The following is a 13,060-nucleotide window of genomic DNA, read 5'->3' as shown; positions in this document are numbered from 1 at the left end:
TATATACGCCATTGCTACTCTCTCAGTTTGTCCCACCCTCTCCTGCATCTTCTGTGTCTTCATCAGTTCAGTTCAGTTCAGTTGCTCAGTTGTGTTCAACTCTTTGTGACCCCATGGACTGCAGCACACCAGGCCTCTCTGTCCATCACCAACTCCCAGAGTTTACTCAAACTCATGTCCATTGAGTCAGTGATGCCATCCAACCATCTCATCCTCTGTCATCCCCTTCTCCTCCTGCCCCCAATCCTTCCCAGCATCAGGGTCTTCTCCAATGAGTCAGCTCTTCGCATCAGGTAGCCAAAGTATTGGAGTTTCAGCTTCAGCATCAGTCCTTCCAATGAACACCCAGGACTGATCGCCTTTTGAATGGATTGATTGGATCTCCTTGCAATCCAAGGGACTCTCAAGAGTCTTCTCCAACACCACAGTTCAAAAGCATCAATTCTTCTGCACTCAGATTTCTTTACAGTCCAACTCTCACATCCATACATGACCACTGGAAAAACCATAGCCTTGACTAGACGGACCTTTGTTGGTAAAGTAGTGTCCCTGCTTTTGAATATGCTGTCTAGGTTGGTCGTAACTTTCCTTCCAAGAGCAAGCGGCTTTTAATTTGTGTTCTATAGTCTGCCTCTCTATTCTCACCCTGTTGACAGGTTCATCTATATCATCTTTCTAGATTGCTCACATATTAATTAATATTTAATGTTTGATTCCAACTATATTTTTAGCTGTGCACACAGTTGTTATAGAGAATGCCCCCACTGAATTTTTGAGTATTTTATAATTTTCATTTGATTTCTTCTTTGAATTATTTAAAACAGTTTTTTCAACATTTATTTGAATTTTCTTGGTTAGTTTATACGTTACCTTCTAATTGTATTGCACTGTAGTCACAAAACATAATCTATGAGATTGATTATTTGGGACTCAGTAAGACTTTCTTCTGAAAATAATAAATTGACATTTTTTTCTGGCAATTCAAATATGTAAAATTTACTGTCCAGTTTGTTAGATATAGTTTTCAAATTTATGAACCTTTATTCATTTTCTCTGCTTCATCTATCAGTTTCTAACAGGAAAGCATTACTTTCAACCAACCCAATTGTAAATTTTTCTGAATAAGCTTGCCTTTTTTGTTTTATATATTATGAGTCTGTTTTATTTGATATAGGCACAGGGTTGGGCTTTCCAGGTGGCTCAGCAGTAAAGAATCCACCTGCAATGCAGGAGACCTAGGTTTGACCCCTGGTCCAGGAAAGTCCCATATACTACCGGGCAACTAAGCCCGTATGCCACGATTATTGAGATTGTGCTCGAGAGCCCAGGACCCATAAGTACTGAGTCCAGAAGCTGCATCTACTGAAACCTGCATCCCTAGAGCCCGCGCTCCACAAAAAGAGAAGGCACTGCACTGAGAAACCCAAGCACTGCAGCTAGAGAAAAGCCCACCCAGTAATGGAGACCCTGCACAGCCTAAACCAAAATAAGTACAATTATTAAATAAAAAGAATACTACTTAATAGTAGTGTTTTTCTTTTATCGTTTTCTTCATAACTCCAGTGAGATAATAATATTTCCGCACATTCTTTTAAATTGCAATAAGTAATACTTCCAGAAATTCTAGCCCTGTTTTTAATACCTTTAGTGCACATCATGGAAAATTAAATACTGGACATATGTGACACTCACATTTCATGCTGCTTGAAAAAGTAGCGAAAAATACTTAAAATTCCAAATGGAAAATATGGATTCAATTTCTTCTCCTAAACTGGACAAAGTTAGAATCTATTTTGAAAAGTCTAGTTTGATTAAGAAGGGGAATAAAGATATCTTTTATTAGTCAAAGAAATTCCATCAGGAAACTAGTGTCTAGCTCAGAGTCTTTAGGGATTTAAAAATCCAGGGATCTGTCATTTGTCCCAGACCAGGAATTTGAAATATTTGGATGAAGATAAAGTTTAATCTTAAATGAGAGGACAATGTTTATGAAAGCTTACTCCACAGTGGGGGAAAAAAACTAAAAAAATATACAAAAAGTATAGCCTTTAAGATGAAATTTTTCAACGTTAACTACCTGGTTACATATTCCAATAAACTAGTTAAATGATTGAATAAAATTTTCCCCTATGGTCTAGTGAAGTATTAATATTGAAAAACAAGTGCAGGGAGATACGGCAGTTCTTAGAATTGTTTCTGTTTCTATTTGAGCTAGTCAGTTGAAATTTATGATTAAACTTAACTGCAGCTCCAGCTTGATAAGCTGGGTTTCAATCCAAAGGTCCAAACTAGATCAAGGGCATCTACTCAAGGTATGTATCCGGGAGTGGAGAAAACTGCACTAAATTATCTAAAAATACACACATGAAAAATTTGAGTGCCTACAGTGTACTAGATATCATCTTTAACTTGTAAATGTATTAACCAATCCTCATAACAGCCCTATAAAGTGGGGTTTATATGTTTATTATATTTATAATACAATTAATAGAATGGAGGTACAGAAATGTTGAAACTTGCTCCAGTTTACTCAGTAAGAACCAGGCAGTCTGGCTGCACAACTTTTTTTCCCCTACTCATGTAGTTTTTCGACAACTATTATGTACACAATCTTAGTCACCATGTTAAACAACAGATGTTCTTCAATAATATGTGTAATCAAATACCCATGGGTGGGGTTAAATTCAGAATTCAAAAATCAAGGAAAAATTCACTAAACCAAGGTTCTGGTCTCTTAAGTTTATAAAGTGTCTTATAAAATGGGATCAGCTTCCCTGATAGCTCAGTTGGTAAAGAATCCACCTGCAATGCAGGAGACCCCAGTTCGATTCCTGGGTCGGGAAGATCCCCTGGAGAAGGGAAAGGCTACCCACTCCAGTATTCTGCCTAGAGAATTCCATGGACAGTCCATGGGGTCGCAAAGAGTCGGACACGACTGAGACACTTTCACTCTCAATCCTGATGTTAAAACAATGCATGCCCATCAGCCAATTATATAAGAAAATTTCTTCCTCAAAAAATCCCTTCCCTTTCATAGGAATTATTTTCTTGGCTTAAAAAGCGATTATATGAGGAAGAAAGAAGGGAGATTGGAAAAGGAGCAGAACAGAGGTATACAACAGCAGGATTAAAACTAAATGAAAGTATAGCTGCCTAAAAGCCAATTTCGTCCATACTGGACTGTTTTTTCAACCCCAAAATGGAGTCTTTCCTCTACAAACAGTCACCTGAGTTTGATTTACTATCAGGTTTGCCTCTTGAGCAAATATGTACTTGAGTGAAATGAAAGCCAGGGCTTTCCAGGTGGCTCAGTGGTAAAGAATCCACCTGCCAAGCAGGAGACTCGAGTTTGATCCCTGGACTGGGAAAATCCTCTGGAGAAGGAGATGGCTACCTACTCCAGTATTCTTCCCGGGGAAATTCCATGGACAGAGGAGCCTGGTGGGTTACAGTCCATGTGGTTGCAAAAGAGTTGGATATGACTTAGCAACTAAATAACAACAGCAAAATGAAAGCCAAGTATCTTTAACATGGATATTAAAAAAAACTCCATCAAAGATACTTGTCAGAATTAAATGAGAGAAGGTATGTGAAGTTTTCAGCATACTGCAGTAAAACATTTTAACTGTAAGTTTTATAATAGTGAAATACATACATTAAAGTTCATTCTATAACCAAGCAACAGCAACTCCTAATTGAAATTTACTTACAGCAGAATTTAATTTTTTTTCTACTTTTTCATACAGAAGCTATTACTTTTTCATGAAAAATAAAAATGAGAGAGACATAATTGCTTAAACATTATATTAAACATAAACCATGGGGACATATTCTGTTTATATTGAAAATAAATTTTGAATGTGATCAAATTAATTTACCCCAAATGGTATGTATATGTTTATTTTTTCTAGGGAAGACATTCATAGTTTTCATCAGTTTCTCAGAGATATCCAAGACGCTCCCCTTAAAAAAATAAGTTTAAAAACAATTCATCTTGGGATTTCCCTGGTGGTCCAGTGGTTAAGAATCCACCTTCCAATGCAGGATACATTGGTTCAATCCCTGGCCAGGGAAGTAAGATCCCACAGGCTGCAGGGTAACTAAGCCCGCACATCACAATGACGATCCAGTGCAGCCAAAATTTTAAAATCACAAAAACAACAATTCATCTCTATACCCAGTAAAGGGACAAAAGGGAGAGCGTTCGATACTTCCATGAGATGGAATGGGACAGGATAGAAAGAGGTGGCAGAGAAGTGGAGAGGAAAGGAGTGAAGTGGAGGAACCAGAACTTCGTAACTGAGGCAATGCTCAACTATCGTGTACAAGGCAAAACAGTAACAGCAAACAGTACCAGCATTTCAATCTTTCTCTTTAGATGATAACCCCCTTCTTTTCCACTGGGTTTACCCAGAACTGAGGGATGGCCCTTACATAAAAAGCCATCTTAAAAAAAAATCTGCTAGGGCAAGGAAATATTTGTCTTTTCTGAAAAGCTGGTATGCTTTTATTGTTAAACATGGGTTCTCTGTTATTATGTTACTTGGATCTATGTTACTTATTATTATGCATTTTTGGCTTAGTTCTCAGGAAACACAGGGATATGTTTTGCATTTGTTTTTAGCAACTCGTTTGATTTTCATTTACTTTCTATCCTCAGTCTTGTCCTCTTCCTTGTAGTGTTTTTGTCCTTTGGTCCTTGTTTTAACGGGTCTATTGTAGCTGTGGTCTTCATAAGTTACCACAAATTTCCCTTTAGAAGTAGATATCTTATTAAGGAAGAAAAGAAGGGAAGGAGGAAGGAAGGGAGGTGGGAGGGAAGAAAGGGAGACAGTTCTTAAAAGTATGTCCTTTAGATAAGCTCTTATCAATTTAGTAGCCTTAATAGGATAAAACCTGCAGTGCATATTTTTTTTAAAACCTCAAATTATTTTACAAACCTTAAATAAACAAAAACAAATTTTCATCAAGTTTGAATTTTACTGTTTTTGTTCTGATAAAGTTTCTCTCGCTTGTTCTTTAAACCCTACCAATACTGTGCTGTCTACCGTCTTTGGGGGAGAAACACCAGGTCTATTCTCAGTTCTCACTCCATAAGCAGCCAATGTTCATGACTCCTTTTGCTCTCAACAGTGGATCTCTGCAGGTATGCCCTGTGTTCCTGCTGGGTCCCCCAACCTTCTCCCTGAAATCTTCTGTCCTCACCCACCGTTTCATTAGAAACTATCTCTGTCTCTCTATCTCTTTTTAAATAAAAGGGAATGCTCAGAACATCCAGCTTTGCATCCCTTTATGGAAAGGGACTAGCATTAGGATTATGGGAAGTCTCTGTTACGAGGTTCTAGAGCTTTCCTTTAACATCATTCTTTGCTCAACACTGCTGCCCTTTACCTCCCTTTCTCAGGGTCAGCTCTACCATGTAACAGTGACTAACAAATGTCTATTGACTAAACAGGAAAATTGTTTTCTAAATGATCATAATTTTTAAGTAGCTTTCAACACCTGAAAAGTGGGAAGTTTGTGTGAAAAACATGATCATTTTATTTACAGTCCTAGTGAGAACATTCCTAAACTTTCTTCTTGAAATGAACTTTCATTCTGCATATGTTTAATTATGTGTGTATGTGTGTGTCCAAAACTATTTTTCTTCCTTGAAAGAAAATGAAAGTGAAAAGTCACTCAGTCATGTCTGACTCTTTGCAACCCCATGGACTGTAGCCACTAGGCTCTTCTGTCTAGTGAATCCTCCAGGCAATTCTACTGGAGTGAGTAGCCATTCCTTTCTCCAGGGGATCATTCCCAGGGATCGAACCCAGGTCACCCGCATTGCAGGCAGATTCTTTACCAGCTGAGCTAGCAGGGAAGTGTGTTAAGCTTGGATTTAGCTTAACAAACCTAAACATGTGCTACTAATTATCTTAATTATTACTCTGCTATTCATTTAATCAGGTGTTAAAGGAGCACGAAGAGGCCAATTCAACTGTGTTGTTCATCACCTTGCACACTTACACACACACACACACACATGCACTCACATATTCATGTATATACAACCATATGCTAGCCATAAATGGACCCTTGTCTTTTATATTTCATAAATGGCAGGCAGCCTCAGCCTAGACATGGCACTTTCTAGTCCTGGTATGTCAGGTGGCAGCAGAGAGGCTCAATGCCTTCTCTTGCTCTGAGTTAAAAACAGCAGGACAACATTACCTCTCTGGATCCTGATCACAAGCCTCCAGATGCCCAGTCCCAAAACAGCGGCAGTCAGCAGCCCACACACAACGGCCACCAGCACCCGGAGGTTATAGGCATGGCTGGAAGCCATGGGGAGTCCAAACCACAAACCAACGTCTGGGCGAAAGACAACTGGCTTCTTTTCTTCTTCAGCCAAGAACTTTAATCAAAAACTCTTCTAAAAAAACCGCAATTCCTTCTCTCAGGGTTCTGTTAGTCAGATATCCTCAATTATTTTTTAAGATTATTGAGGTTAATCAGGCAGGAAGCAGTTTGAATCACCTAATAAAAGGAACACAGTCTGCTTGCTATTTCCTCATCCTTCACTGAATGGGGTCATGCAAAAAATGATTGGTGTTATGAGGAAGAAAGATAACTCAGGGCAATAAAGGAGAAAGGGAGGGGATAGCTAACAGAGTCAAAGTGCAAATGTCCTGACAAGCAAAAAGTAGGGAAGAAAAAAAAAGAACCTAAAAGTCAGGAAGGCAGTGGACCTGGAGGGTCACCTATAGCTTAGCTTCCTCTTTTTTGTTAGGAGCCTCTAGCAGAGGTGGAGAAGGCAATGGCACCCCACTCCAGTACTCTTGCCTGGAAAATCCCATGGACGGAGGAGCCTGATGGGCTGCAGTCCATGGGGGTGCTAAGAGTCGGACACGACTGAGTGACTTCACTTTCACTTTTCACTTTCATGCATTGGAGAAGGAAATGGCAACCCACTTCAGTGTTCTTGCCTGGAGAATCCCAGGGGGACGAGGGAGCCTGGTGGGCGGCCGCCTATGGGGTCGCACAGAGTCGGACATGACTGAAGTGACTTAGCAGCAGCAGCAGCAGAGGAAGAACCACAAACTGGACTCAAGATTGCCAGTAGAAATAGCAACAACCTCAGACAGACAGATGATACCACTCTAATAGCAGAAAGTGAAGAGAAATTAAAGAGCCTCCTGAGGAAGGTGAAAGAGAAGAGTAAAAAAGCTAGCTTGAAGCTCAACATTCAAAAAATTAAGATCATGGCATCTGCTCCCATCACTTCATGGCAAATCAGTTCAGTTCAGTCACTCAGTAGTGTTCGACTCTTTGCGACCCCATGGACTGCAGCACACCAGGCTTCCCTGTCTATCACCAACTCCCAGAGCTTACTCAAACTCATGTCCATTGAGTCAGTGGTGCCATCCAACCATCTCATCCTCTGTCATCCCCTTTTCTTCCCACCTTCAACCTTTCCCAGCATCAGGGTCTTTTCCAATGAGTCAGCTCTTCACATCAGGTGGCCAAAGTATTGGAGTTTTACCTTCAGCATCAATCCTTCCAATGAATATTCAGGACTGATTTCCTTTAGAATGGACTGGTTGGATCTCCTTGCAGTCCAAGGGACTCTCAAAACTCTTCTCTGACACCACAGTTCAAAAGCATCAATTCTTCAGTGCTCAGCTTTCTTTATAGTCCAACTCTCATATCCATACACGACTAATGGAAAAACCATAGCTTTGACTAGATGGATCTTTGTTGGCAAAGTAATGTTTCTGCTTTTTAATATGCTGTCTAGGTTGGTCATAACTTCTCTTCCAAGGAGTAAGCATCTTTTAATTTCATGGCTACAGTCACCATCTGCAGTGATTTTGGAGCCCAGAAATAAAGTCTGACACTGTTTCCATTGTTTCCCCATCTATTTGCTAAGAAGTGATGGGACCAGATGCCATGATCTTAGTTTTCTGAATGTTGAGTTTTAAGCCAACTTTCTCACTCTCCTCTTTCACTTTCATCAACAGGCTCTTTAGCTCTTTGCTTTCTGCTGTAAGTGTGATGTCATCTGCATATCTGAGATTATTGATGTTTATCTCAGCAATCTTGATTCCAGCTTGTGCTTCATCCAGTTCAGCATTTAAGTTAAATAAAGGCAGGGTAACAAAATACAGCCTTGATGTACTCCTTTCCTGGTTTGGGACCAGTCTGTTGTTCCGTGTCCAGTTCTTTTTGCTTCTTAACCTGCCTAAAGATTTCTCAGGAGGAAGGTGATGGCAAATAGAAGGGGGGAAAGTGGAAACAGTTACAGATTTTATTTTCTTGGGTTCCAAAATCACTGCAGATGGTGACTGCAGCCATGAAATTAAAAGATGCTTGTTCCTTGGAAGGAAAGTTATGACAAACCTAGAGAGTGCATTAAAAAGCACAGAAACCATTTGCCAACAAAGGTCTGTATAGTAAAAGTTATTGGTTTTTCCAGCAGTCATGTACAGATGTGAGAGTTTTTCCATAAAAAAGGCTGAGTGCTGGAGAATTGATGCTTTTGAATTGTGGTGCTGGAGAAGACTTTTGAGAGTCCCTTGGACTGCAAGGAGATCAAACCAGTCAATCCTAAAGGAAATCAACCCTGAATATTCATTGGAAAGACTGATGCTGAAGCTAAAACTCCAATACTTTGGCCACCTAATGTGAAGAGCTGACTCACTGGAAAAGACCTGATTTTGGGAAAGACTGAAGGCAAAAGGAGAAGGGGGTGGCAGAGAATGAGATGGTTAGATAACATCATCAACTCAATGGACATCAATTTCAGCAAGCTCTGGGAGATAGTGGAGGAGAGAGGAGCCTGCTATGCTGCAATCCATAGTGTCAAAAACAGTCAGACACGACTTAGAGACTGAACAATGACAACAAAAGCAAAGGTAGAGGCGCAGGCTCCGCAGGCTGCCTAGAGATCAAACAGTGATGCCTACACATGATTCCAGTACTCGTGCTTCTTTAAGGAGCCCACACTTTTGACAGTGACAGTTGGTGAGTGGGCATTAGTGGCGCAGTGTGAATTTTGCAAAGCACTGAAGCCCTGCCTTATAACCCATCTGCTATGGGCTGAATTGTATTCCTCTAAAAATTCATATATTGAAGTCCCAAACTCCAGTACCTCAGAACGTGACCATAATTGGAGATAGGGTCATTACAACAGTGATCAAGTCAAAGTGAGGTCATCAGAGTATCCCTAATCCAATCTGACTGGTGTCCTTATAGGAAGAGGAAATTTGGACACAAGTATGCTTTGAGGGGGAAAAGGCAATGGCACCCCACTCCAGTACTCTTGCCTGGAAAATCCCATGGACAGAAGAGCCTGGTGGGCTGCCGTCCATGGGGTGGCGAAGTGTCGGACATGACTGAGCAACTTCACTTTCACGTTTCACTTTCATGCATTGGAGAATGAAATGGCAACCCACTCCAGTGTTCTTGCCTGGAGAATCCCAGGGGTGGTGGAGCCTGGTGGGCTGCCGTCTATGGGGTTGCACAGAGTCGGACACGACTGAAGCGACTTAGCAGCAGCAGCAGCATGCTTTGAGGGAAGAAGATATAAAGGGAGAAAATGGCCATCTACAAGCCCAAGAAAGAGGATGGGGACAGAACCTTCTTTCTCAGCCCTCAGAAGGAACCAATGCTGCTAATGCCTTTAATTTGATCTTTTAGTCTCCAGAACTACAAAACAAATTATTTCTATTGTTTAAGCCACAGCAGCTTGAGCAAACGAATGCACCATCTGAGCCATGGTCAGCTGGTGTCTCTGCTGTTGGTACTCTGACCCTCTCCTGCTCATGGACCCATCTTCCCTACCCTTCTCCATCCTTAGCTGAAAGAATGAATGAATGCATATCTACCTCTTCAATTATAGTGGATTGCAATTAGAGTTCTGTTCCTGGTAGAGTAGGAGAGGGTTTACAGAAGAGGACACATTTAAACTGACTTTTTAAATCCTCAAACTATGTATTTTCCCTATTCTCTACAACACTCACTTCATCAAACTGAAGCTTGGATGGGCAAACCTATGGCTGATTCATGTTGATGTTTGGTAGAAACTAACACGATGTTGTTGTTGTTGTTCAGTTGCCTAGTCAGGTCCAACTCTGTGAGCCTACGGACTGCAGCATGCCAGTCCTCCCTGTCCCTCACCATCTCCAGAAGTTTGCCCAAGTTCATGTCCATTGCATCAGTGATGCCATCCAGCCATCTCATCCTCTGATACCCTCTTCTCCTTCTGCCCTCAATCTTTCCCAGAATCAGGGATTTTTCCAATGAGGTGGCTGTTCGGATCAGGTGACCAAAATACCAGCACTTCAGCTTCAGCATGAGTTCTTCCAATGAGTATTCAGGGTTGATTTCCCTTAATATTGACTGATTTGATCTCCCAGCTGTCCAGGGACTCTCAGGAGTCTTCTCCAGCACCACAGTTCAAAGGCAGCAATTCTCTGGTTTTCTGCCTTCTTTATGCTCCAGCTCTCACAACCATACATGACCCCTGGGAAGACCACAGCCTTGACTATATAAACATTTGTAAGCAGAGTAATGTTTCTGATTTCAACACACTGTCTAGGTTTGTCATAGCTTTCCTGCCAAGAAGCAATCATCTTCTGATTTCATGACTGCAGTCACCACCTGCAATGATTTTAGAGCCCAAGAAGAGGAAATCTGTCACTATTTCCACATTTTCCCCTTCTATTTGCCATGAACTAATGGGGCTAGATGCCATGATCTTAGTTTTTTTAATATTTAGTTCCAAGCTGGCTCTTTCATTCTCCTCTTTCACCCTCATCAAGTGGTTCTTTAGTTCCTCTTTGCTTTCTGCAACTAGAGTGGTATTACCTGCATATCTGAGGTTGTTGATGTTTCTCCTGCCTATCTTGATTACAGCTTGCAATATCCAGCCCTCCATTTTTCATGATGTGCTCAATGGATAGGTTAAATAAACAGGGTGACAGCAGACAGCTCTGTCGTTCTCCTTTCTCAATCCTGAACCAATCAGTTGTTCCACACAGGGTTCTAACTATTATTTCTTATGTTTATTGTGTTCTAAACTGCCTCTTGAGAAATCTGTATGCAGGTCAGGAAGCAACAGTTAGAACTGGACATGGAACAACAGACTGGTTCCAAATAGGAAAAGGACTACGTCAAGGGTGTGTATTGTCACCCTGCTTATTTAACATCTATGCAGAGTACATCATGAGAAACACTGGGCTGGAAGAAACACAAGCTGGAATCAAGATTGGCAGGAGAAATATCAATAACCTCAGACATGCAGATGACACCACCCTTATGACAGAAAGTGAAGAAGAACTAAAGAGCCTCTTGATGAAAGTTAAAGAGGAGAGTGAAAAAGTTGGCTTAAAGCTCAACATTCAGAAAACGAAGATCATGGCATCCGGTCCCATCACTTCATGGGAAATAGATAAGGAAACAGTGGAAACAGTGTCCGACTTTATTTTGGGGGGCTCCAAAATCACTGCAGATGGTGACTGCAGCCATGAAATTAAAAGACGTTTACTTCTTGGAAGAAAAGTTATGACCAACCTAGAGAGCATATTCAAAAGCAGAGACATTACTTTGCCAACTAAGGTCCATCTAGTCAAGGCTATGGTTTTTCCTGTAGTCATGTATGGATGTGAGAGTTGGACTGTGAAGAAGGGAGAGCGCCGAAGAATTGATGCTTTTGAACTGTGGTGTTGGAGAAGACTCTTGAGAGTCCCTTGGACTGCAAGGAGATCCAACCAGTCCATTCTGAAGGGGATCAGCCCTGGGATTTCTTTGGAAGGAATGATGCTAAAGCTGAAACTCCAGTACTTTGGCCACCTCGTGCAAAGAGTTGACTCATTGGAAAAGACATTGATGCTGGGAGGGATTGGGGGCAGGAGAAGAAGGGGATGACAGAGGATGAGATGGCTGGATGGCATCACTGACTCGATGGACGTGAGTCTGAGTGAACTCTGGGAGTTGGTGATGGACAGGGAGGCCTGGCGTGCTGCGATTCATGGGGTCGCAAAGAGTCGGACACAACTGAGCGACTGAACTGACCTGAACTGAACCAACATCTATTTCTGCTTTATTGACTAAGCCTTTGACTGAATGTGATCCACTGGAGAAGGGAATGGCAAGCCACATCAGTATTCTTGCCTTGAAACCCCATGAACAGTAGGAAAAGAAAAAATGATAGGATACCGAAAGAGGAACTCCCCAGGTCATTAGGTGCCCAATATGCTACTGGAGATCAGTGGAAAAATAACTCCAGAAAGAATGAAGGGATGGAGCCAAAGCAAAAACAATACCCAGCTGTGGATGTGACTGGTGACAGAAGCAAGATCTGATGCTGTAAAGAGCAATATTGCATAGGAATCTGGAATGTCATGTCCATGAATCAAGGCAAATTGGAAGTGGTCAAACAAGAGATGGCAAGGGTGAATGTCGACATTCTAGGAATCAGCGAACTAAAATAGACTGGAATGGGTGAATTTAACTCAGATGACCATTACATCTACTACTGCGGGCAGGAATCCCTCAGAAGAAATTGAGTAGCTATCATGGTCAACAAAAGAGTCTGAAATGCAGTACTTGGAGGCAATCTCAAAAACGACAGAATGATCTCTGTTCGTTTCCAAGGCAAACCATTCAATATCACAGTTATCCAAGTCTATGCCCCAACCAGTAACACTGAAGAAACTGAAGTTGAATGGTTTTATGAAGACCTACAAGATCTTTTAGAAGTAACACCCCCAAAAGATGTCCTTTTCATTATAGGGGACTGGAATGCAAAAGTAGGAAGTCAGGAAAAACCTGGAGTAACAGGTAAATTTGGTGTTGGAATGCGGAATGGAGCAGGGCAAAGACTAATAGAATTTTGCCAAGAAAATGCACTGGTCATAGCAAACATCCTCTTCCAACAACACAAGAGAAGACTCTACACATGGACATCACCAGATGGTCAACACCGAAATCAGACTGATTATATTCTTTGCAGGCAAAGATGAAGAAGCTCTATACAGTCAACAAAAACAAGACCGGGAGCTGACTGTGGCTCAGA

The 13,060-nt window shown here is 41.3% G+C and overlaps 1 protein-coding gene across 1 annotated transcript in view; it reads right to left on the bottom strand.

The window, feature by feature from the left end:
• ADGRG7 (adhesion G protein-coupled receptor G7) overlaps positions 1-6,328 on the bottom strand; it is a 65,434-nt gene extending 59,106 nt beyond the window's left edge. Inside the window, exon 1 of the mRNA XM_052647431.1 lies at positions 6,214-6,328. Within this exon, the coding sequence (XP_052503391.1) occupies positions 6,214-6,328 (115 nt within the window). The remainder of the gene's footprint in view (positions 1-6,213) is intronic.
• Positions 6,329-13,060: the final 6,732 nt, after the last annotated feature.

Source organism: Budorcas taxicolor, chromosome 1 (genome assembly GCF_023091745.1).
Source record: "Budorcas taxicolor isolate Tak-1 chromosome 1, Takin1.1, whole genome shotgun sequence".
In the NCBI taxonomy this organism is placed as follows: Eukaryota; Metazoa; Chordata; class Mammalia; order Artiodactyla; family Bovidae; genus Budorcas; species Budorcas taxicolor.
Note: the sequence above shows the minus strand (reverse complement) of the source record. Positions and strands in the feature narration are given on the sequence as shown.